Source organism: Rutidosis leptorrhynchoides, chromosome 4, assembly GCF_046630445.1.
Source record: "Rutidosis leptorrhynchoides isolate AG116_Rl617_1_P2 chromosome 4, CSIRO_AGI_Rlap_v1, whole genome shotgun sequence".
In the NCBI taxonomy this organism is placed as follows: Eukaryota; Viridiplantae; Streptophyta; class Magnoliopsida; order Asterales; family Asteraceae; genus Rutidosis; species Rutidosis leptorrhynchoides.
In genome coordinates, this window is record NC_092336.1 from 226461041 (window position 1) to 226485974 (window position 24934).

The following is a 24934-nucleotide window of genomic DNA, read 5'->3' on the forward strand; positions in this document are numbered from 1 at the left end:
ATATATATATATATATATATATATATATATATATATATATATATATATATATATATATATATATATATGCGTCGATATGATATGTCAAAACCTTGTATACGTGTCCCGATATTTAAAGGGCGTAAAATAAATAACAGAAATTAAATGACGATAAATAAAATTGGGATAAATAAACTGCGATAAATAAAATGTAATCAGTTAGCTAGGAACAATTAGCTAGGAACAGTTAGCGTGGATTCTTAACAAAATTTCTCATAGTTAATTTGTTTGTTTCTAGCAAATTTTATTTTGTCCAATATTTTCTTCATTATGCCACTTGTCGGATTCTGATAGGTCAAAATCCAAATATGAAATTGAATGAAAATGTTATTCTGTGGTGAACGGATTCGTGCACTGGTGGATGTAAGTAGGATAGTAAATAACTGTTGAATCAGAATTGAAAGAATGTACAGTGTAACTTATTAATGTGAAATCTAAATATTTCTCGGGTATTACCTACCCGTTAAAATATTTTCACCATTAATCGTTTGTACAAAAGAATTTTTAATTACAATCTTTATGAAAATATACATACCTATATATATTTTCTTCAGATGTAATCATGAATTTAATGAGTTAATATAATATTAATCTCATTTGATTTACCGTTAGAACTAGAATACATAATCTCTAAAACATTAGAGATTACATAATCGCCATGAAGAACGAAGATAATTGATGTAGAACGATACGTAGAACGATACGTAGAATGATGATTATACTCGAGGTACAAAATGAGTTGTTGAGGTATGGATTGTTGATGGTACTGGTGCTGTTACTGATGGTACTGTTGGTGTCGGTGATGTTGCTGAAGCTGGTAAATTTTGCACCATGTTTTCCAAATTGATTACTAGAGCGCGAAGTTCGTTGACTTCTTTCATTACTCCAGGATGATTGTCAGTCGGAACAAGCGGATGAATAAGGTTTAGAATTGTGGATAGAATATAAATATGACGAGATACTCTGGATATGAGAGAGAAAATGTTGTCTCGAACAGGTTCACCGGTAAGCGCTTCAGGTTCATCGTCGAGAGGTGAACTCGGTTGGTGGAAGGGATCGCCTTCTTCGCGTCTCCATTGATTAAGTCGACTACGAACCCATCAGATGAATTGGGGATGGATGATTGGTTGATTCATTTAAAGGTGATGGTGGGTTTGTGTGGTGAAGATAGTGGCTCGATGGTTAGACATAAACGGATGAGATTGCAGCTAGCATATACGATGGTGAATGTGGGAATGACATAGTACATAGTTAATCACAATTGTTTGTGTTTGTTGTATTTTCTTTGAGTTTTGTTTTCATTCATCATTTACAGGAATGGTTAGCTGTATAAAAAGATGGAAATCGAATAATATAAGCAGTAGTATGATTTCATTAGTTTTGTTTGGTATAGACAAATTGAACTTTGATTTGTTTGATAGTTTGATTTCTCGACACCATATATTCCCTCAGTATACAATATATATTAGAAAATATAAAGGAGGGAAAATGATAGTTAACAGAATTTGGAGTGGTTCAATGATGGAATCCTTGGTTGTACGAATTTAGAGACACAAACAATATTTAATCCAGCCTGAAAACGATTGTAACCAACTACATACTTTTTCTGTATTTATTTATGCTTTTAATTGTATTTATAGTTTCTTTCATATATTTATAATCTGTATATATCTGTATTCAGTATCTAGATATGTATTTAATTATATATATATATATATATATATATATATATATATATATATATATATATATATATATATATATATATATATATATATATATATATATATATATATATATATATATATATATATATATATATAATTGTTTATATATATTTGTATTTATATCCCTAATTGCATATCTCTTATTGTTATTCAATTATATGTATGGATTATAATTTAATCTTACAAATGTAATATAATAAATATACTCTTTATTATAATAGTAATACAAATATAATTAATAATAATATTACGGATGATGATAATAATAATTATTATAAAGTATATAACACTAATATTATTTATAGCAATAATACTAATTATACTAATATTATTAATATTAACATTAATACTATTAATAATAATAATATACCTAACATTGACTTTGATAATGATAATAAATAAAATAGTTTTATTATTAATGGTACTAATAATGTTATTAGTTAACTTTACTAATAATATTAGCAATGATAATATAATCATTTATGTTTATCTACTTTCATATATATATATATATATATATATATATATATATATATATATATATATATATATATATATATATATATATATATATATATATATATATATATATATGTATATATATATATATATATATATATATATATATGTATATATATATATATATATATATATATATATATATATATTTTCATATGTGTATATATTTACATATTTATTTACACACAAATTGTTCGTGAATCGTCGGAAATAATCAAAGGTTAAATGAATCTTTGTAAACAGTTTAAAATTTTTGAAACTCAACATTACAGACGTTGCTTATTGTGTCGAAATCAAATAAGAGTTAAGTTTAAATTTGGTCGGAAATCTTCGGGTCATCACAATGAGTAATGAAGTTACTGGTAAGTTTACTGTTAATGTGGTGGAACATAAACGGTTCCCCGATAACGATGACGAAAGGGCAAACGTATATATCAAAGTGATAATAAGACTTATTTGAATAAAAGGTCAAAGCTGATTTGCTGGAGCTGTGACAAAATTGGCTACTTTGGAAAGGTATTGTAAAGTTATTTTCGGTAATAACACGCCAATGGATCATAGATTCGTGTTAAACTTCTACTTGGGTTCCAGAAGTTTTTCCCATGTGTATGACTGTGGATAACATGTGGTTGGATCATCATCTCGATTGTTTCTTAATTGAGAGGTTTTAAGAATCATGAAGGGTTTGAACGCAGATTGTAATCGTCAAGATACCAATGAGGTTTAAGATGAGATCAAGTGGCAAACTTGAAGAAATGTTTAGTTTCATATGTTATAATCACTATTTTAATTCATTTTAATTCTCCAATGTTAGTAGTGCACAGGTAGTAGTTCAATAATTCATATATAGTTTAATATTAATATATAATATTCGAATTAATTAATACGTATCGTGACCCATTGTATACATGTCTCAGACTCGATCACAACTCAAAGTATATATATTATTTTAGAATCAACCTCAACCCTGTATAGCTAACTCGAGCATTACTGCATATAGAGTGTCTATGGTTATTCCAAATAATATATATAGATGACGTCGATATGATATGTCAAAACATTGTATACGTGTCCCGATATTTAAAATGCGTAAATAACAGTATTTAAATGACGATAAAAAAAGTGTGTAAAATAAATAACAGAAATTAAATGACGATAAATAAAATTGCGAGAATTAAAATTGCGATAAATAAAATGTAATAAGGAATTAACAGTTAGCTAGGAACAGTTAGCTAGGATTTTGTTAGCGTGGATTCTTAACAAAATTTCTCATAGTTAATTTGTTTGTTTCTAACAAATTTTATTTTTGTCCAATGTTTTCTTCATTATGCCACTTGTTGGATTCTGATAAGTCAAAATCCAAATATGAAATTGAATGAAAATGGTTATTCTGTGGTGAACGGATTCGTATATCTGTGGATGTAAGTAGGATAGTAAATGACCGTTGAATCAGATTCGAAGAATGTACAGTGTAACTTATTAATGTGAAATCTAAATATTCCTCGGGTATTACCTACCCGTTAAAATATTTTCACCATTAACAGTTTGTACAAAAGAATTTTTAATTACAACCTTTATGAAAACATATATACATATATATTTTCTTCAGATGTAATCATGAATTTAATGAGTTAATATGATATTAATCTCATTTGCTTTTTGGTTTGAGCTAGAATAAATAATCTCTAAGACTTTAGAGATTACATAATCGCCGCCTAATAGTTCTCCCATGAAGTTATGAATTAATACTTCATCGTTGATTTTTATTAGTACTCCTTGGTATCTATGGTGCGTACGACGTTGATGTTCGTGGGTCTGATTGTGAAGTTGAGGTTTGCGGTGCGGATGTTGTTGTTGATGGTACTGGTGCTGATGCTGGTGGTACTGTTGCTGCTGGTGATGCTGCTGGTGCTTATAACCTTTGCACCATATTCTCCAAAGCCACTACTCGAGCGCGAAGCTCATTGAGTTCTTCTACTACACCGAGATGATTGGCGGTTCGGACGATCGGATGAATAAGATCTAGAATTTGAGGTAGGATATAATCATGATGAGCTACTCTGGAAATGAGAGAGAAAATTGTATTACGAACAGGTTCACCGGCAAGGGCTTCAGGTTCTTCGTCAAGAGGAAAATGTGGTGGATGGAAGGGATCGCCTTCTTCTTGCCTCCAATGATTAAGTAGACTATGAACTCATCCTCAATTCATACAGAATAGATGATGGCTAATTGGTTGATCCATTCCGGTCACACTGTTTTCGGAGCTCGAGTGGAAATCCATATCGGAATAGCTGTCGAAATCCTCGGAACTCGAACTGGTTGAGGGATCCATCTCGTACGATCAGATGAAAGATTTTCGATATGAAATAGATTATAGGATATAGCTTAGTACCCTGCAATACATGATTTACATATGCATATATAATACTAAAATCCCATGAGTTACGGAGGAATCTACGGAAGCTGTCAGAAAAAGTCTACAGTAACAGATACGCTAAGATATGAATTTTGTCTATACACTATCGATGCACTAAATGCAGTAAGATGTGTCTAGACTTAAGATGATAAGCAGGTAATTTTCGACAAGAAATGATAAGAATTTTTTTTTTGATATGCAGACATGGTTGAAGTCGAGACTCACTAATGCATCCTAACAACTATCAGTTAGACACACTAATGCAAGACCTGGTTTGCTAAGACCACCGCTCTGATACCAACTTTAATGACCTGTTCATATCGATTATAAACGATTCATATCAATTGATTTCATTGCGAGGTATTTGACCTCTAAATGTTACATTTTACAAACATTGCATTCGTTTTTAAAAGACAAACTTTCATCACCTCGAAAATTGACAGCATGCATACCATTTCATAACATATCCAACTATAATTGACTTAATACTAATCTTGATGAACTCAACGACTCGAATGCAACGTCTTTTGAAATATGTCATGAATGACTCCAAGTAATATCTCTAAATGAGCAAATGCACAGCGGAAGATTTCTCTCATACCTGAGAATAAACATGCTTCCAAGTGTCAACCAAAAGGTTGGTGAGTTCATAGGTTTATCATAAGCAATAAAATTCATCATTTTAATAGACCACAAGATTTAAATACAGTACACCTATCTCGTGTACAAAACCATTTTTCATAATGCTTAGCAGAGTAGGTTCGTATCATTTTCTCCCCCGTAGGTTGCCTCGTGATTTTTAATAACCGTACACATATCTCGTGCACAAAACTAATACACATAACCTGTATATAAAAATCATTCTCTCGATACATAACATTCATTTCAATTTTATTGCTCAACATGGTAACCGACCTTAACATATAATGCGCATCAATAATATCCCCAAAACAGAACATCTCATCTGTATAATATGTAAACTTCGAAGTACCAAACACCACGCCCACTAGCTCTTCCGTCTAGTGAACATTCTGGGTGGGGGTGTTAAACCCGGTAGCTACCTTTAGGATTCGCGTGAATTAGGGCCATACCCGTTTCTAATTCTTAGGTTACCAATCAATAATAATTAGGGGAAAAATATTCACAACAATTAGTGGCAATTATCACGTCCAACTAATTCAATAATAATCCACAGAACTTCTGTCTGCATAATAATTCATTCGAGGAATGTTTTACTTGTGTCTATCTCGTCAAACATTTATAAAAGCATTTCATGTATTCTCAGTTCAAAATATATTTCAGAAGAATTTAAATAAGCAGTGATAAAAACAGCGCATGTATTCTCAGTCCCAAAAATATAAAGAGTAAAAGGGAGCAAATGAACTCACAATACGATATTTTGTAGTAAAAATATGCATACGATGGAACTGAACAATGCAGGTTGGCCTCGGATTCACGAACCTATATCATTAATATATATTAACACATACAATTGTAATCAAACAAATTTATATATATATTTATTAGTGATATCATTTTATATTAATAACTTGTATGTTTCATAAATGTATTCATTTTATGTACTTTAAATAAATAAAAATATAGTTATATTATATGTATTAAGTATAATTTTATATAACTAATAGTTACTTGATAAAATAATATTAATGTTAATAATAATAATAATAATAATAATAATAATAATAATAATAATAATAATAATAATAATGATAATAAAAATAATAATTAAATTTAATAAAGATATTGATAGTAATATTAATATTAATAATAATAATAATAAAATGTATTATAATAATAATAATAATAATAATAATAATAATAATAATAATAATAATAATAATAATAATACTTTTACTAAATATGATCATTTTAACACTAATGATAACAACAATAATATCAATAATATTAATAATAACAATAATAATAATAATTGTAATAATAATAATATTAATAAAAGTACTACCTTTAGAAAACAAGCTTCCTAAAAAAAATGCCATAGCTCAAGCTCGAACCCGCGACCTCTCGCTTAACCTCAACACTCCCTAACCACTGCTCTACCATTTCGTTTCTGATTTATTTCGCATATAAATTTGATTTAACCCAGTAATAGAAACGACGGATTTCAAACTCATGGCCCAATGTTTCCTCACAAGCCCAATCCATTAAATCAGATAAGCCCAGTCGATTAATCAGAAAAAGGAAAGAAGAAAAAAATAAAACGTCGGTGGTTATGATTAAAAACAGAAAAAGTTCACATACAAGCATCCTCCTTTTTCTTTCCATCATCATACGATGCCACCATAATCAACACCATACATAATCATTATCAATCTATTCTCATTACCATCTTCATGCTTATATTATCTTGATCACAATCATCATTCCATAACAGTACCACTGTTCGTCTTCTCCATAATTTCGTTTTAATTGCAGATGGTGGGTATCGAGCAAAAACAAAATCAGCAGTAGCAGGAGAAGGTTTAATGGGGATGGTTTGTGAGGGTTTTCGATAGTAATTAGTATAGTAGAAGTTGTAATTGTAGGTACAGCAACATAGCAACAACTTGATGATCTTGTTCGTTGGGCTGAAACAGATTACCAGATAGCAGTGGTAGCGATAATGTGACTGCATAAACAGCGAAATAAAATAGAAATTAATGGGTGTTCTTGGGTGGTTTTTGGCCAAATCAGAAGCCGAAGTAATTAGTAGCGGGTTGAGATGGTGTTGGGTGGTTTAGAGTGGCGAATCATGGCGGTTTGTGTGTGGTGCTCGGATAGGAAACAATTATCTTGTAGCTGTCCTCTTCGATGTGTTGGTTGTTGAAGAAGAATAGAAAAAAAATTAAAGTAGCAGCTCAACAGTAACTTGCAGCTGTAGCAACGGTGATTTATAGTGGGGATGGCAGTTTAATAGAGATGGAGTAGCCTTTTACATTGATTCACGGTGGTGGTTGTTTTGAGTTCTTGACCGTAGACAAAACAGAAACAGTGAGTGAGGGAGAAGATGAGAGAGAGAGAGAGAGAGATGATTATAGGGGGTCTGTGGTGTTGGTTTGGTTATGAATCGAAAAAGATGCAGAAGATCAACAACAAATTATATGGTTTGTTGCAGGAAGATTTCGAGAAGATAGTAGTTGATGATGATTGTGATCAATTATGATTTTATGTGGGTTTTGGATTTAATCGTGTAGTAGTGATGGTAATCATGGTGTTCGATTGATGGTGGTTGTGGGGTGCCGGAGGTGAAGGTGGCGATGGATGGTGTTGCTTGATCGATGAAACAAGAAGAAGAGGATGAAACTCCTCTTTCATTTTGCATATGTAACTCTTATATATATAATATACATGTATAAGTGTTAGTAGATAGAAAAGAAACCAGAAAACAAAAGTAATTGAATTAATCATTCAAATAGTTAGCAGCCTAACTCTTGTTTGATTGTACCGACACTTTTTCTCGGAATGCTAAATCGTGGTCCATTGCTAAACAGTTAATATATAAAAGTGTTCCTAAAAATCTCACATTTTTAAATTAAGTCCATTTATATATTTTGGTCATTAACTGTTTGAAACCTGATCAAAAAGGTTCGTTAATTATTTATTTTCTGTTCCAAATAATATGTACGGAGTACTAAAATTTAAACTAAAAGGTAAAAAAATATTTTTGTCAAACCTATAATCTTCGTAATCGATTTACAGTTCAACGTTTATATTGCATCTTCATAAACTCATATTAGATCTATATGAACACTAGCGAAACGCCAATCGAGTATTACAATCGTTTACTATTTAAGCTCAAAATCATTTATTTTCAATATACAATATGTATATATATAAATACATTTTATTAACAGGTTTTATTACATAAATAAATATATTAATATATATATTTAAATAAATAAATATAATTTTATATATTTACAAGTAATATTTATATACATAATTATATATATATATATATATATATATACATACATATATATATATATATATATATATATATATATATATATATATATATATACATTTTATTAACATGTTTTATTACATAAATAAATATATTAATATATATATTTAAATAAATAAATATAATTTTATATATTTACAAGTAATATTTATATACATAATTATATATATACATATATATATATATATATATATATATATATATATATATATATATATATATATATATATATATATATATATATATATATATATATATATATGTATATATAATTATATATATATAATACATAATTATATATATATATATATATATATATATATATATATATATATATATATATATAATTATGTATATATCTATATATTTATAATAATATCTTTCACTACATCGCATATTATTTTACATATTTATTTTCCAACAAATAAATCATATATTATTTTTATTTACACAAATGAATTAAATCACATAAGTTTCTCTTTCATATATATATATATATATATATATATATATATATATATATATATATATATATATATATATATATATAATATATATGTATTTATTTACAGATAGTGGTTCGTGAATCGTCGAGAATAATCGAAGGTCAATTGAATATATGAAATAGTTCAAAATTTTCGAGTCTCAACATTACAACTTTGCTTATCTTGTCGAAATTATATAAAGAGTAAGTTTAAATTTGGTCGAAAATTTCCGGGTCGTCACAGAGATGTTCATCTCCTGAGATTTCTCGGTCAACGGGTCAAACTTAGTCAAAGCCACGATTTCTCGGATTTTCTTGCTAATTTGTAAGATTTTCTTATAAAATTCTTAATTTCTAAGATTTTCTCGCTCACTTCTCAGAAATTTTTGTGAAATCTCATAAAAATGTATATAAATATAAATATATTTATGTTTTTATGTATATTTTTATTAAAAAAACTATAAAGTCAACGTAAGTCAACGTCCGAGATCTCCCCGAGATTATTCCGAGATGCCGAGATCTCCCTAAAAAAGTTCAAACGAGATCTCCCCGAGATCCGAATTCTACAACCTTGGTTACGCTTCAATAAAATGAATTCGTTAGTAATCTACCCTATGATAGATCGAAGGTCCTGTGCCGCTTAAACTCAAATCTATCTTACCTTTAATCCGTCGTTGTCTAGTCTAGCCAGCGCATAACAAAATGTTAGACTTTTAATCCGTTGTTGTCCCGCCAACCCAACCCATAACAAGAATATTTCATATCTGTATTTTTCTATTGTTTTTTAATTTGGTTATTTTTTAGATTTTGATTGTTATGTGCATATATGAATTTATGTTGTATACATATCAATATATGCACTGTATGTTGTATGTGTTGTAATGTCAGAGTGTTGAAGAAGATGAATGGTGATAAAAAGAGAAAAATTGATTATTTTACTCTCACGTGCTTGGCATATGAGGGACTTAACGTGCATTTGACAGAGTGACTGTCCTTGCAATATATGCAAACCACATGGACCGACCTTGTGCAAAAAAGTTTAGGAAATGACTGTATTTTGGTACAAATTAAAGGGACTGTCCTTGTAATTTTGTCTTTTAATAATGTTTGTGCGACACATGGTTTATTTATTAAAGGATAGATGCAAATATAAGTACAGAAAAATAAAAATGGAAAATTTGCCAATTCCGATTTCCCCCCTCAAAAAAACCCTCCTGAACACAAAATCATCCATCCTTGAACAATTTCTTGTATACCATAATCATAATGTTCAAAAAGATCATTTCTTTCCCCTCAAAATCAAAATTAAAATCAAGAAGAGTTGTACCCACCTCATATTCCACTAACTATCAAGAACCACTTTCTTTATCATCATCAAAAAAATCAAAACTTGAAATCAACCCATTTCCGTTCAAGTGTTCTAATCAAACTTCTACATCTGGGCATCATCTAAAATCGAAAATAAATAGTGGGTTTGATTTAAATTTGAATGGGTTTGTGAGATTAGGGATTAAAAAATTTAGTAGTGAAGCAGGAGCAGCTCGTGAGTGTATTAATTATGATGTGGTTATTGTCGGCGGTGGGCCAGCAGGGTTATCGGCGGCGATAAGGTTGAAGCAACTGTGCCGTGAAAAAGATTTTGATTTATCAGTTTGTGTTGTTGAGAAAGGGGCTGAAGTAGGTATGTTTTGACTTTTGATTTATGTTATTAAAATAGTAAGTTGGTCAGTGATATTGTGCCGAATTTATGATTATTATGTTTTGTACATTTATTTATAATTATATTATTTGGTTTAACTTTTAATTGAGATAAATTTTTATTACTATTTGTGTGTTATTTTTGTGCTTTTAAAATGCTACATATGTTATTGATGTTGAAAAAAATATATAATTGTTGTCTTTTATGATCAAAAGAAGCTTTGTATGCTGAACCATAGGATGCAAATTAGCTCTGTTGCCACATTTTGACTTTTGAGGTTTAAGTCTATATAAAGGTGTAAAGGTCGCTGTCGGGGATTAGATTAATCGGGACTTTATAGGGATAAAGCAGCCAAGTTGGAGAATTTTGACTGTATTTGACTTGCTTTGACCGATTTTGACCCCATAAATTCGACTTTGAATTAATAAACCAACTTTGACCGTTTAAGTTGAAATGTTAACAACTTTGACCTAATATATTGGCCAACTCGGAGAGTAGTCTGACTACTTCAGAATCCCGACTAGTCGGTGGACTTTTACAACCATGGTCTGTTTAACGTTTGTTACTAAGAATTTATAGACTGATATCAACTTTCTCTCATTTCGATTTATTTAATGCTTGAAGTGTATATCCACATGGTTTTAATTTGAAACCTTCAGATATTTCAAACTTCTAAATTTTTTACAGGTGCACATATATTATCGGGAAATGTATTTGAGCCCCGTGCATTGAATGAACTTATTCCAAACTGGAGAGAGGAGGAGGTAGATTCAATTTCTTCTACTTGGTTTGTGTTCAAGTTAAAATGACGAAGCTACCCCTTATGATTGCTACAAAATTTAAATTGTTGTCTATTGATGATATGCTGTTAAATGACTATCTTCATACTGATTTACTTATATAATAATAATAAAAAAAAACGTTTGTGCAGGCGCCAATCAGTGTTGGGGTTACTTCTGATAAGTTCATGTTACTTACTAAAAAACATGCAATCCCACTACCAAATCCTTTCGATAATAGAGGAAACTATGTTATAAGGTAATTGAATACTCTTTTCCAACTCACTGCGGTATATTACCCATTATGACCTAGCTTATTTTTTGCGAAAGTTGTGATGAACCATACATTCTGTGTATTTAGTAGATATTAAGCTGAACACGTATTTCAAACTTGTGGTAACAGATTCTATCATGTTTTACTACTTTACTTTTTTCAGTTTAAACAGTTGTTACGTTCTACGATGGGCCACGTTGTTTATTAGTTTGACATAAAATGTTCGTGTGTTGGTTATATTCAATATAGTCAGTGTACATTAGGTAATTTCATGCATGCTTATACTTACATGCGTATAACACATCACACCGGTTTAGTTTGTCATCTTTCTATCAAGGTTGCAAATCTCGCTACTCGAGGAGTACTTGGTCAGGACTTTTTAGGTACTACTCGGAAACTTGGGGAGAACTGATGGAGTACTTGGATTCTGGCCAAGTTTGACTTTGACCGATTTTGACCGAGTTTTAACCAATTTTGACTTATATTCCCAGTAATCCCGAGCTTTGGCTGAATTTTGGCCGATTTTTCCGAGTAATCCGAAGTTTTCTCCGAGTTTTGACTGAGTCTGACCAAGTTTAACGAAGTACTCGCCTAGTAATTCTGAGCGCTGCAACACTGCTTTCTATACGTCATTATCATCCTGTCTTTCTAAATCAAATGGATGTTGCTGATATGTCTATTTTTTATTAGTTTAAGTCAGTTAGTACGTTGGTTGGGACAAAAGGCTGAAGAATTAGGGGTTGAAATATACCCGGGCTTTGCAGCTAAAGAGGTACCTTGTCTTACCAAGACATTACTTTTCAATGGGCGGTTTGTTCTCGGTTTAATCTTTAAAAGTTGCAAAACCTAAAAGGAAACATAACAGGCCAAATTTTACGATAATTGTTGTCATCACATTAGACATGTTTCTTCAATAAATGATTTGGGCAAAAAGTGTTTTGGCTAACCACACTTAACTGTCATTTGGACGCCCGTGTTGCTATAATGAGCTAGGTAATTCATATTTGAGCAGATTTTGTTCGATGAAAATGAAAATGTTATCGGCATTGCAACTAATGACATGGGAATTGGCAAGGATGGTTCTAAGAAAGATAATTATCAGCCTGGCGTGGAATTAAAAGGTACCATCCATCCATATTTTCTTCTCTCATTATTAATCTTATTTTATTAATTATGATTATTAATATTAATTATTAATTACGGAACAATGTGAAACATACGCTACACTTCTTTTCAGGTCGTATAAATATTTTTGCTGAAGGGTGTCGAGGTTCATTATCAGAGGTTACCTAAAATTGCCTGATGCTATCATATGCTAATTTACTTTGTTATTCTGTAATATTTAATTTAATATAATGTTATGCTTTTATGTACAGAAAATAATAAAAAAATTCGATCTCAGAAAGAAAGGGCAGGGACAACACCAAACTTACGCATTAGGAATAAAAGAGGCGAGTCAACTTAATTTAGAACTATATACCTGTTTTAGCTTTATATCTATATCATATTCCTTTCAGAATGAATCAAGAACAACCTTTTTATATTATAAATATTTTTTTATTTACATACTGTTTCTATTATCTAGGTATGGGAAATCGATGCTAGCAAACATAAACCCGGTGCTGTGGTTCATACTTTCGGTTGGCCATTAGATCACAAAACTTACGGCGGATCCTTTTTATACCATATGCAAGATAGACAAGTAAGCAACTTCAACTTTTTATTATTTTTTTTGTACTTACTCGTTTCCAAGATTTCTGTAGTGTTTTTATTTGGCATAAATGTATGCAGGTTTCGATTGGATTGGTGTGTGCATTGAATTACCACAACCCCTTCTTTAGTCCTTATGAAGAATTTCAGGTAACTCTGAAAACTGCAATTGATTCTTTTACTATTATGTTTTAGTTCTTCAGGTTACTTAACCTTATTATAATTACATAAATCGTATTAGATTGAAATGTAACATTTTTTTTCTGCAGAAACTCAAAAGTCATCCCACCATCAGGCCTCTTCTAGAGAATGGAACGGTTCTTCAATACGGTGCCCGTACTTTAAACGAAGGCGGTTTTCAGGTGCATGTGAATTTAACCTTGTATTGTTGTGAAGTTTACTCTAATTAGGATTGAGTGCATTTATATTTAAAGCTAAAGGACCATTCGGGAATAAAAAAAGTTGTATATTTTATAATGCTAGTTAATTTTTCAGTCTATTCCATATCCAGTGTTCCCTGGGGGAGCAATTGTTGGCTGTTCGGCTGGGTTCTTAAATGTTCCGAAAATAAAGGGTTCGCATACCGCAATGAAGTCAGGTAATACAAAATTTATATCATGCTTGGATTCGAGTTGTCACTCCTGAAACATTTTTTACAACCAGAGATGTCAATTAACTTTTTGATGTGGGTTAAATCAAATTTAATACTAATAGTTAAAAGTAAACAGGTCAAATTTATCTGCCAAAATGCTTAAACATCTATTTATATATTGCATACATCCTGAAAACTGTTTTATCTAAAGATTATAATTAGATTATCACTGTTGCAATTGCATATAAAAATGATTAAAGTAGGACGAAAAGTTTTTTCTAGTGAACCTAACCCAGCTTGATTCACCCGTATACTAACAAATAACATTTGACCTATTGTGAACTGAACGTGTTATATCGCTTCTTAACCTACCTTTCTTTCTAGCCACCTCCATATGCTACATAAACACACAGGGTAAATTTTGAATTGTTGATTTATCCATCCATTTATAATTAATAATAATAATTATATAATATATTCTGTTATAGGAATGTTAGCTGCAGAATCTGCTTTTGGAGTCCTTCACGAGGGCTCAAGTATGAAAACCTACTGGGAGAACTTAAAAACTTCATGGATATGGGAAGAGCTTCGACGTGCACGCAACTATCGTCCAGTTAATTGCTGTTTCTTTTATTATTATTATTTTCTTTCTATAGTTTGTTCTTAAATAAATATAGAATTTATCTAAACATAGCCCCTAAAGGCTATGCTTAAGCTTTTAAGACATGCTTTATTATGTTATAAATTATAAATAACCACTACAATAACTTCCTAAGAACCAATACACTAACTATAATGTACCACCACTTATGCTCAAATTATTTTCTTAAGGGCTATGTATTAAAAAACTCATAAATATATGGTTATGAAAACATATACGTAACTTCCTAAATCACTTTAGCTGAAATTTTATCTGTAGTACGATTTTTTGATTCACATTTTTAAATTTTAGTAAATTCAAAAATCGGGAAAAGTGTCGGTGGTTCAACCCAATCTGACTTGCGCTCAAAATTACTTGTTTTTCAGGCATTTGAGTACGGGCTTTTTCCTGGAATGGCTATAAGTGGTGTTGAACAGTAAGATCTCGTTCCCTTTTTGTTACGTATAAACGTCACTCGTATATTTTCCTTTCCTTTTCTTTTTTTTTTCTAACTCGTCTATTTTCACTTTGGTAGCTATCTGCTAAAAGGAAGAGCTCCATTTACATTGAAGCATGGTAAACCAGACCATGAATCAACACATGTAAGGAGTGTTTTCCCTTCATTCTATACTTTTATTCTAGTTAAATATAAAAAAATATAGTGCCAAAAGCTTAACAAAGCTCTACTATAACTCATTATATCTGATAGTTACAAAACTACTTTGCTCATGTACACAGGAAGCGAGTAAATGTTCACCGATTGAATACCCAAAACCAGATGGGATTGTTAGTTTTGATGTGCCGACGTCCTTGTACAGGTAATAGATGTATTTGCATACATGATTGATTATCTGTCATGTTATATGGGAAGTTATTGCATCGTAAAAATAAGTTAAACTAGTTTTGTATAAGACTGAAATAAGCTTAATGTTTAATCAGAACGTGATGTGTTTTCTTAAGTACCATTTCTTAAATATGTCCTTTTGTTGCTTATCTCATTTTTTTTTTCTTTCTATAAATAAGATGATTTTACAGTGAAAATAGGGAAAATTGCATAAAATAATAATGAACAATCCTCTTGTTTGCCTCTTCCAGATATCAACTACCAAAATTATCAGTAACAAATACCAACTATCAGTTTCTTCATAATCAGTAATATTTTACCTAGAAATTAAGAAAAAATGTGACATGTCAGGCTAAATGTTACTTAAAATATGAAAAAATTGTGAGGTAGTTTCGACTAGTGATAATTTTGTAGATGATTTCTATAACCGATAATCATACCATCATTATTTTCTATTTTGTGCAGTTTACCCTAAAAACAGTTTTGCCAAAACTTTATTTTGTTCGATAATAATGATTACAATTTTCAATTACATTAGCACATAAGTTTGTTAAAACCAAACATAATTTCTAACAGATATTACTTTCGTAGATCCTTTAGCATTTTAATATATCTTCAATTCAAATATCATATTTATCTTTCTTGTCTAAATTTGTCTTGTGTGGTTGTTGAATAGGAGCAATACAAATCATGATCATGACCAACCAGCTCACCTTCGCTTGCGGGACCCTAAGATTCCAGAACTCGTAAATTTACCAAAATACGGTGGTCCAGAATCACGATATTGTCCAGCACGTGTATACGAGTAAGTTACTGCTCGATTTCACTTTTTCACTTTGAATTTCTTTAACATTTTTATTTATTTATTCAGGTACGTTGCGGATGACAATGGTCAATTGAAGCTGCAGATTAATGCCCAAAATTGCTTGCATTGCAAGGTGATCTGTTTTTCTATTTACACCAACAAAAAGAATATTGTGGTATGAGTTGGGTTATATATTTAATATTTGAAAATCGTTTGAAGTTGATTGTTGATTTTCTTACGAGGTGCAGGCTTGTGATATTAAAGATCCGAAGCAGAACATCGAATGGACAGTTCCAGAAGGAGGAGGTGGTCCCGGCTACTCAGTAATGTGAACCAGTTGTGGTCAATATTAGGAGTATGACAAGTGGGAATTCGTGTACAGCTTACTTCGAATAAACTTCGATTGCCAAATAACTAATAAAATCATAAAAAAATGTTACAGATGATTTCCATGTTTGTTCCTAGTTGAGTACTTGCACATGGATAAGTTCAAGTTTGTATTATGTACCACTCTTAAATATATCAAAAGTCCAATCCGATATTTTTCGGTTGTCATAGAAATTCCAAGGATTTAGGGTTTGCAAGTTTGTTCAAATGATAGAAGAAAAGAGAGAAAGCTGATAAAGGAATGAAAAAGAAAATGTCGATTTTACCCTCACGTGATTTAAACATGATAAGATTAATGAGTTAGATAGATGACTATCAGTACGAAGGACTATATATAAGCAAGATTTGCATACCACAATAGGGTGTTCAATATTTGGTTTCAAACCGTTTAAACCGAAAATCAAATCGAAACCAAACCGGAAATAAACTGAATTCTGATTTCAAATCTGAATTCGGTTTTCGGTTTTACTTGTTTGAATTCATTTAAATCGAATTCAAAACCGAATTTGACCAAAAATATATTTAATTATTAATTTATCTAGCCTAGAAATCTATTTAAAACCAAAAAAATTGGAAAACAAAGTCAATTTTATGTTTATTTTGATTAAATTATGATTTTATCAGTTTTTCGGTTAAAAATCGAAACTGGACCGAATTCAAAGTCGGTTCTTGGTTCGGTTTCGGTTTTGGAATTGAATTTAATTTTCAGTTTGTTTTTCGTTTGATTCTAAAATTTTCAAAATCGAGGAAACCGAAAACTGGACCGATGAACACCCCTAGTCGACAAAGACTATGATAGCAAGTAAAAATATCCTAGGGACTAAATCAGAAGTATTGAACAAAATACAGGGACTATTTTAGTAAATTTGTCTAAGAGAAAAAGAAGTTGCAATCTGTTGAAAGTCTGTTAGATGTATTAACAGGCATACTGCAAAAAATTTCACCCAAAAGTTAAATGAGTACTCTTTTTTGGGAGGTAGTACAAAAACAATCCTATTAACTAATCTAACACAATATTAACACCATTAGAAATTAGAAAATAACCCTTAAAAGATGTACCAATTTTTTAACACTTAAAAATGTACCAAATTTTTAACCAAATTTTTGTTGCTGTTGCTGCTGAAATTGTTGTCGTTGATGCTGTTGCTGCTGATTAAATTGTGGTTGTTGAAATAGATGCTGATGCTGGTTCCGGGATTGAATCTGGAGTTGCTGAAACTGTTGAGCCGTTAACATTGTTTGCGTAGCTGCTGCTTGGTTGTTAGGGTGAAACCATTGGTTTAGTCCAAAAGGTGGAGGATAATTCATCACTGGTCCACCATTTGTGAGATTCTGACCTGTAACTACTTTCAGATGTTGTATCTCCTTCTTCAGCCCATCATTTAAAGCTAAGTACAAACAACAACAACAAAGTATACATACATAAGAATGTATATATAATTACTATCATTGTTGTAAAAAACCTGATTGCTCCCGGATTACTCTTTTTTTTTTTTTTTAGAGCAGTCCGTTCTGATTTTACAAAATTCGTTTAATTAATCAGTCAACGTCGATTGATGGGTCAAAAGCGAATTTGGTAATCAAATGTCAGTCAAATTCAAAATTACTCAATATTTTAACATAAATTTAAACTAGAACTTTAGAGTTTTTGAACAAAATAAACAAATTTAGACACTTATTTTAAAGTTTATGTTTATAGTTTTCTTCTATATTTACACATAATTTTAGAAATTTAATATTTAAATGTATAAAGTACAATCTAGTAAATCCCCGATTAATCCCCGACTTGCCGATTACTCTTTCCAAAGTTCCGACCGATTGATTCTCCAATAGCCAATTTTGCAACCTTGCCTAAAATATAGTCAACAACTTACCATCTTGTAAGTTAACCTGTTGCTCCATGCCATGTATACGCAGTTTCAGTTCGTTGTTTTCAGCTGACAAACCATGCGTCTGTCTCTGAAAACGATACAATCAAACGTAAAAAAAAACCTGGAATAACTGAATTAACTAATCGAAAAAAATTAATAATAACAAACTTAGAATACACAAACCTGCAAAAGGTTTAACTGAGCAGACATTGATGTTCCATCTGTTTGCAGCGCATGGACTTTTTTTTCAAGCTCAGCGATGTATCTTATTTTCCGTTCCTTTGATCTTGCAGCCGACTGCCTATTCGCCCATATCCTAATCATATCATAATAATAATAATAAAAAACTTTTAGATCATTCATATACAAACTATCAGCTTTAACTTAAAAAAAAAAGTTTAGTATCATTTTTCGACCTTTTTGCACGCTTTGGATCAACGATAGCAAGTTCAGCAAGCTTTGTAGCAGACAATGACTTTTTATAGTCAGTTAAAGACGCGTCTTCCTGCTTAAATGTATTCTCGCCCATAGACATTGTATGCTGATGTTTAACATGGTGTTCAGGTAACGATGTTGCAGACGTTTTAGATGAATCTTCAACTTGTGGGCCCGGTTTTGCAGATGAAGATTTCAAATTTTCCATGTCAACATACATAGAAAACAAATCTTCTTCAGTTTCTTCAGGACCATCACCCACAATACCAAGATCACTTTCATAATCAAAGCTAATATCATCAGGTAATGTAAATATTTCCGAATGGGCTCGTCTGTGGCCCGTATACTTAGGTGGGGTATCAGGCATTCTGCTTATATCATCATGACTGCACTGACCCGTTTCAGTCGCGGTTCCAAACCCCTTTTCGGGTGACATAATCGAGTCGGATTTCATACTTTCTTTACTGCCAAAAGGTGGCAAGGTATTCATTCCACAAGGGTTATGGGATTGATTATTTTCCATATACAGCAAAATCTTGAAAAGTTCAAACCCTAAAGAAATAAAAAAAAAATCCTAAAAATTTAACATATATACATAATATTATTATTATTATCATTAAAGTTACAAATTATATTGTACAGAATTCACAATTACATAAATTATTTAATTAATTTATTCAATTAGTATAATTATTATAATTATAATAATTCTTATATGGTAATAACAAATTTAAAAACTGAGACCCAGTATGAGATTGAGAGATTAAAGAACATTAATATGATTCAAATAACAAAGCATGTATATTTCAAGAAACCCTACAATAAGATTGAAAAATGAGTGTAATGCATGATGCTTATTTGTATTTGTTATGCATGGATTGATTTCTGTTAACAGCGAATTTCATAATTCATAATCCTTAAATCATAATTCATAATTCAAAATCATCATAAATGAAATACCAAAGGTGCCGAAAATAAATACAACTTACTTTCGTTATAGAGATATAGGAGATATCAGAGGGAGCTTATGAATTTGAGATTTTCATTACGTACATGTAATAAAAATTATTATTACTCCGTACAAAATTTCTTTCATATTTATTTATATTTATAATATTATATTTAAATATATTATATTATTTACTTTAATTTTAGATTTTGTATTGATTTTGATTTGATTTTAATTTTTGATTATGCTATATTCTACTCCGTATGATTTAGCATAAATGGCAGGCTGTAAGAATAAGGGAAGAAATATTGTAAAACTTTAATTTTGAGCTATTTTATGTGAATATAGCCATTTCCATATGTAACAAATTACTAATTATTTTATTTATATTTATATTCGAATTTGCTCTTCGAATTATATTTTCAATATTACAATTTTTGTTATTTTTGTTGTTATTTGACGTATACCAAGGAGTGCTCGCGGGGTTTTGGCATTTATCAAGCATATATTTCGCAAAGGGAAAATATAACTCTTCGATTTTTAAATCGTGAATAAACCAGGTCGATATGAAGATATCGATGAAGTCGTTAAATGTTACGTTCATCATTGACAACGTTTGTCGTTCAATAAAACAAAAAAGGTTTAGAGGTTTCCGCAGCAAAGGGACTATGTGGTGCAATATATTTTTAAACATTATATATGCAGTTAAATAAATATAAACTTATTAGTGTTTGTATATATTTAAAATAAAACATCAAATAATATAAATTTATAATATGTATATTTTTATTTATGTTAATTTATTGTATCATAAAATAGAAAGCAAACGGATAAACTGTTAAAGTTTATTTACTCAGGCTATTCAAAAGTATTTTCACTCAGATATATATAAAGGTGAGCATGGGCGTTTATGTCCTAAAATCGCCCCCATAATCAACACTGTAGTTAATTAACATTTTTAATCATTCGGTTCGATTAATAGCGGTTTGGTTAATTCGATTAATTCGGTTAATGATTAAATATAAAATAGTTAATTTGGTAAACCATTTTTGCAGGCATAAAAATTCATAGTTTTGTGCCTAATATTACCATTATAGGTTAAACTAGATTTAAGAGCTCGTGCGTTGCACGAGGACTCTTCAACAAACAAACTTAAATAGTAAAATGTTATATTAATTAGCGATATGATAAAATATATTATCACAAGATTTATGAGCCTGTGCGTTGCTGAGTATCTCTATGATACATAACAATAAAAAAAACCTTTCATTATTGATATATAATGTGTTGAAAGTACTAAAGTTAAACTTAAACTAAATAAGTAGAAAACATACTTATTCACCAACATTTAGTAGTACACAAATATCATAGAGAAATCAAAAGTAGAAAAAAAATAAAAAAATGTTCACAAAGTTGGTATAATAAAAGACATAACTTGAGTACTTGCTAATGCTAAAAGTCATATACATTTTCTGAAATATATAAGTAGTGGGTCAAAATTGCCACCTTTAATTTTCATATTTACATCAAAGATAAAGTTGAAACTATAAGCTTAAATTAGATCCATTTTCAAATTTTATCTCAAGATAGAGCACAATACTTCAAGTTCGGATAGTTTACTTGTCTTAAATTTAATGTAATTGTCCCATTTGAAAGATCTAACCAAAAGACTTTTAAGGCACGGCTCCAAGTATAAGTTCTTCAAAATCTATGGATCTTATATGATACATGCTGCCATATTCAGAAAATATTGGTTTAGACATGCTTCTAATCATACCACATATTGTATAATATGACAATGGCAACGAAAATAGGGGAAACGTCACAAAGGTCTACAGCTGTTATATGTAGTAGTATAATATGACAAACACTCAGTTATAAAAAAGTTCATGTATCTTGAATATATAGATTTAAGGTAGATACGTTTGCTTAGTTATATAAATTTAAGGTAGATTTGTTTGCCCGACCCATCCAATGTGCCACCACCATATTCGGGTGCAAGACGATGTTGTGGTACTTCATCAAAGCATATCATAGCTTGCCACCAATAGTACCATTAGAATAGCGAGCGCTACTGTTATGATTATTCAATAGTGACGCCAACTTTGAGGGTACAAGCTAAGCACGCATATCAGGTAATTTTGTATATTTGACCCGTTTGAGGTAAAATGTAACACAAATCAATTCACTCATAAGGAGTTGTAATTGACACTTATATAAAAACGAAGAAACTGTAGTGAAATAATGTGAAGCTTAGATTTTGTAGTTTTCACTAACCTTGATCCCCACTTGGGTTTTAGCCAACCAAATTAGGAATTCACACACGAACAGCCACCCCTTCATGACAAAATTAATATACATAAATAGAATCTCTTTAAGACCAGCCAAATCTGCTACCGGAAACCCCTAATGGACAACGAAATTCGTTGAGTTGAATTAAACTTCAAATACCATAGGTCTTATACCAGATGAATATATGATTTTCTAAAAAACATCTACTTAATGCAAGCAAACACAGTGATGTAAATTTAAAAAGCAAGGTTGAAACATGAAAAAGGAAGATGTTTGTTCACCTAGAACACCAATATACTTGGCCTGAAGCCATAAGATCCTTTATCACGTAAAAGTTGTTGCATATCAAATGACTCCAAAGGAACATGAAGCAGCGAGCAACTTCTTAAAAAATTTTAACACCAACATCTAGCAATTTCTGGAAAAACCCTCCATTAGGACATTTTCAAGTAAACAAATGTTATGCATAACCAAATAACAATTCATAACGTTTACATTTCGGTTCAAGAAATCATTAACAATATATTTATCTATTGGTAAAAAGTGGTAATTTCAAACTGATGCCAATCTAATAACCAGATCCATTAACTACGTTTATGAAATCTTTGAATGTTTAAACAGAGGGTGTGTTTGGATGTAGGTTTAATGTCTAAATTGTTCAATATTTTTATAAATAATAAATAATTGAACTTAAATGATTACAAATATTACCCAAACGGGTCATGTCAACATAGGTGAGTTAACATGGATTATGACAACAATTTTAGAAACTGAATATAGCACATTAAAACTGAATATAAAATGTGTAAAACTAAAGTACCGTATGGAGTGCATACTTTTCCTTAAACATATCAACGAAACTCGAGTCACTTATAGCATCTTTAACCGTGTACACGGGATATCCTCCGTCATGATTATGTTGCTGAATATCAAATCATCAAGTTAATGCAAAATTAAAGGAGACATTTAAAAGATACAGTAGAATGCTCTGTCGGATCGAAACCACAGGTCGAGACCAAAGAAGTATAAACGTTTGAGAAACACGCCAAATAAACTACTAAAGAAGTATTATGCAAGCAAATTAGTATAAATGAGATTAATAATCTAACATATACAACAAATACTCTTTATCAAAGGAAGTATAATGTATGCTTATATGAACAAAAGAAGTATAAATGTATAATGTCTGCTTATATCTTCTACGATTGAAAAAAAAGAAGTATATGATGAATGCAGTATAAATGTTTAATGTATAATGTCTGCTTATATCTTTTTATATCTTCTACGATTGTACAAAAGAAGTATAATGTATGTTAAAATCTTCTACGATTAAAATTTTCTAGTATAAATGTATAATGTCTACTTATATGTACAAAAGAAGTAAACATACATTAAGCAAACTGAAACAAAATAAGTAAAAACCAAATACACATGATCAAATTAACTTACTGAATGAGATCAATAATCTAACAAATACTCTTTATGAAACTATAAATGTGTATAAAGATTGATAAACTTACAAATTGCGCAATTGAACAAAATAACATGAGAAAATAACAAATACTAAGCATATAAACCTTAAATCAAGCAGAGAACATTACCTTTCGAGAACTGTAAATTACATGGAGAAACCACAACCGATCGCAGCAAGCAAAATTTGAGCGATCACTGAAAAAATGGCGCAATTAAACAAAAAAATATCAAGAAAATAACAGAGAGAAATCGTATAAACCCTAAATCGTACAAAGAACAATACCGTTCGAGATGATAGGCTATTGAGGCGAGTGTAGACATGCGATTGAAAATGAAATTTTAATTTGGTAGGAGCGATTGAATAACAACGAATGGTAAAAGATATCAAAAATTCCCAATTTCTATGATGCTGATGAAAGGGTTAATAAACCCTAATTTGTCATGTCAAATAAGGACAAACTAAATCGAAGCTGAATTTAAGCCCTAATAACTGCTTTGATCGATGAATAGGGAACATGTACTTCCCTATTTGGAATTGGAGATGTATTGATGTAGAACAACTCATTCAGTTTATTTGGTTCGATTTAGCGATTTGATGGTTGGGAATTGCACGACTATGTGAAGAGGTTTTTTTGTTAAACCTAATTTAGAACAGGAGGAAGAATAGTAGGACATGTGTCAATTTTCAGTATTTTGTAATTTTAATCTACTTTTAATCACAAAATTAGGAGGCTTAAGTAAGAATTAGAAGAATTACCGATTTATGTATGTAGATGATATAACACGTCAATAGAAAATTAGGTCAATTGAATAAATCCCGTGATGTCGTAGTATGACACAATCTCTACCGGTGTGCTCAAAGTGGATGTGAACAACAATAGAGTTTTATTAATTACCAAAATATCAAAAACTCTTATGATGGTTTAGAATAAATACACTAGAATTAATAATATATTTGTAGTCATGATTTCTTCGAGCGTTTTTTCGCCAAAATAATACAGTAACATTCATCAC

General features: G+C 30.4%; 2 protein-coding genes across 2 annotated transcripts; one reads left to right on the forward strand and one right to left on the reverse strand.

Moving 5' to 3' along the window:
• The first annotated feature begins 10352 nt into the window (after positions 1 to 10352).
• On the forward strand, positions 10353 to 17047 carry LOC139843345 (electron transfer flavoprotein-ubiquinone oxidoreductase, mitochondrial). Its single transcript, XM_071833423.1, has 18 exons — positions 10353 to 10851; positions 11557 to 11633; positions 11801 to 11907; positions 12613 to 12694; positions 12935 to 13043; positions 13160 to 13206; positions 13299 to 13373; positions 13508 to 13624; positions 13714 to 13782; positions 13902 to 13994; positions 14128 to 14230; positions 14713 to 14837; positions 15251 to 15300; positions 15400 to 15466; positions 15603 to 15682; positions 16385 to 16513; positions 16580 to 16646; positions 16762 to 17047. Exons 1-18 carry the CDS (start codon positions 10437 to 10439, stop codon positions 16843 to 16845), a joined length of 1896 nt encoding a protein of 631 aa, XP_071689524.1. The 5' UTR covers positions 10353 to 10436; the 3' UTR covers positions 16846 to 17047.
• A 945-nt stretch (positions 17048 to 17992) lies between these two features.
• LOC139841443 (probable transcription factor PosF21) lies at positions 17993 to 19729 on the reverse strand. The gene is made up of 4 exons (XM_071831661.1): positions 19188 to 19729; positions 18955 to 19087; positions 18775 to 18859; positions 17993 to 18288 (listed from the first exon to the last, which is right to left on the reverse strand). Exons 1-4 carry the CDS (start codon positions 19727 to 19729, stop codon positions 17993 to 17995), a joined length of 1056 nt encoding a protein of 351 aa, XP_071687762.1.
• Between the last annotated feature and the right edge of the window lie 5205 nt (positions 19730 to 24934).

Coding starts and splice junctions, on each gene's coding strand:
- LOC139843345 (XM_071833423.1), top strand. CDS start 10,437: ATGTTCAAAAAGATCATTTCTTTCCCCTCAAAATCAAAATTAAAATCA. Junction 10,852..11,556: donor TGAGAAAGGGGCTGAAGTAG/GTATGTTTTGAC, acceptor AATTTTTTACAG/GTGCACATATATTATCGGGA. Junction 14,231..14,712: donor GCATACCGCAATGAAGTCAG/GTAATACAAAAT, acceptor ATTCTGTTATAG/GAATGTTAGCTGCAGAATCT.
- LOC139841443 (XM_071831661.1), bottom strand. CDS start 19,729: ATGGAAAATAATCAATCCCATAACCCTTGTGGAATGAATACCTTGCCA. Junction 18,860..18,954: donor CTCAGTTAAACCTTTTGCAG/GTTTGTGTATTC, acceptor TATCGTTTTCAG/AGACAGACGCATGGTTTGTC. Junction 18,289..18,774: donor ACAGGTTAACTTACAAGATG/GTAAGTTGTTGA, acceptor GTTTGTACTTAG/CTTTAAATGATGGGCTGAAG.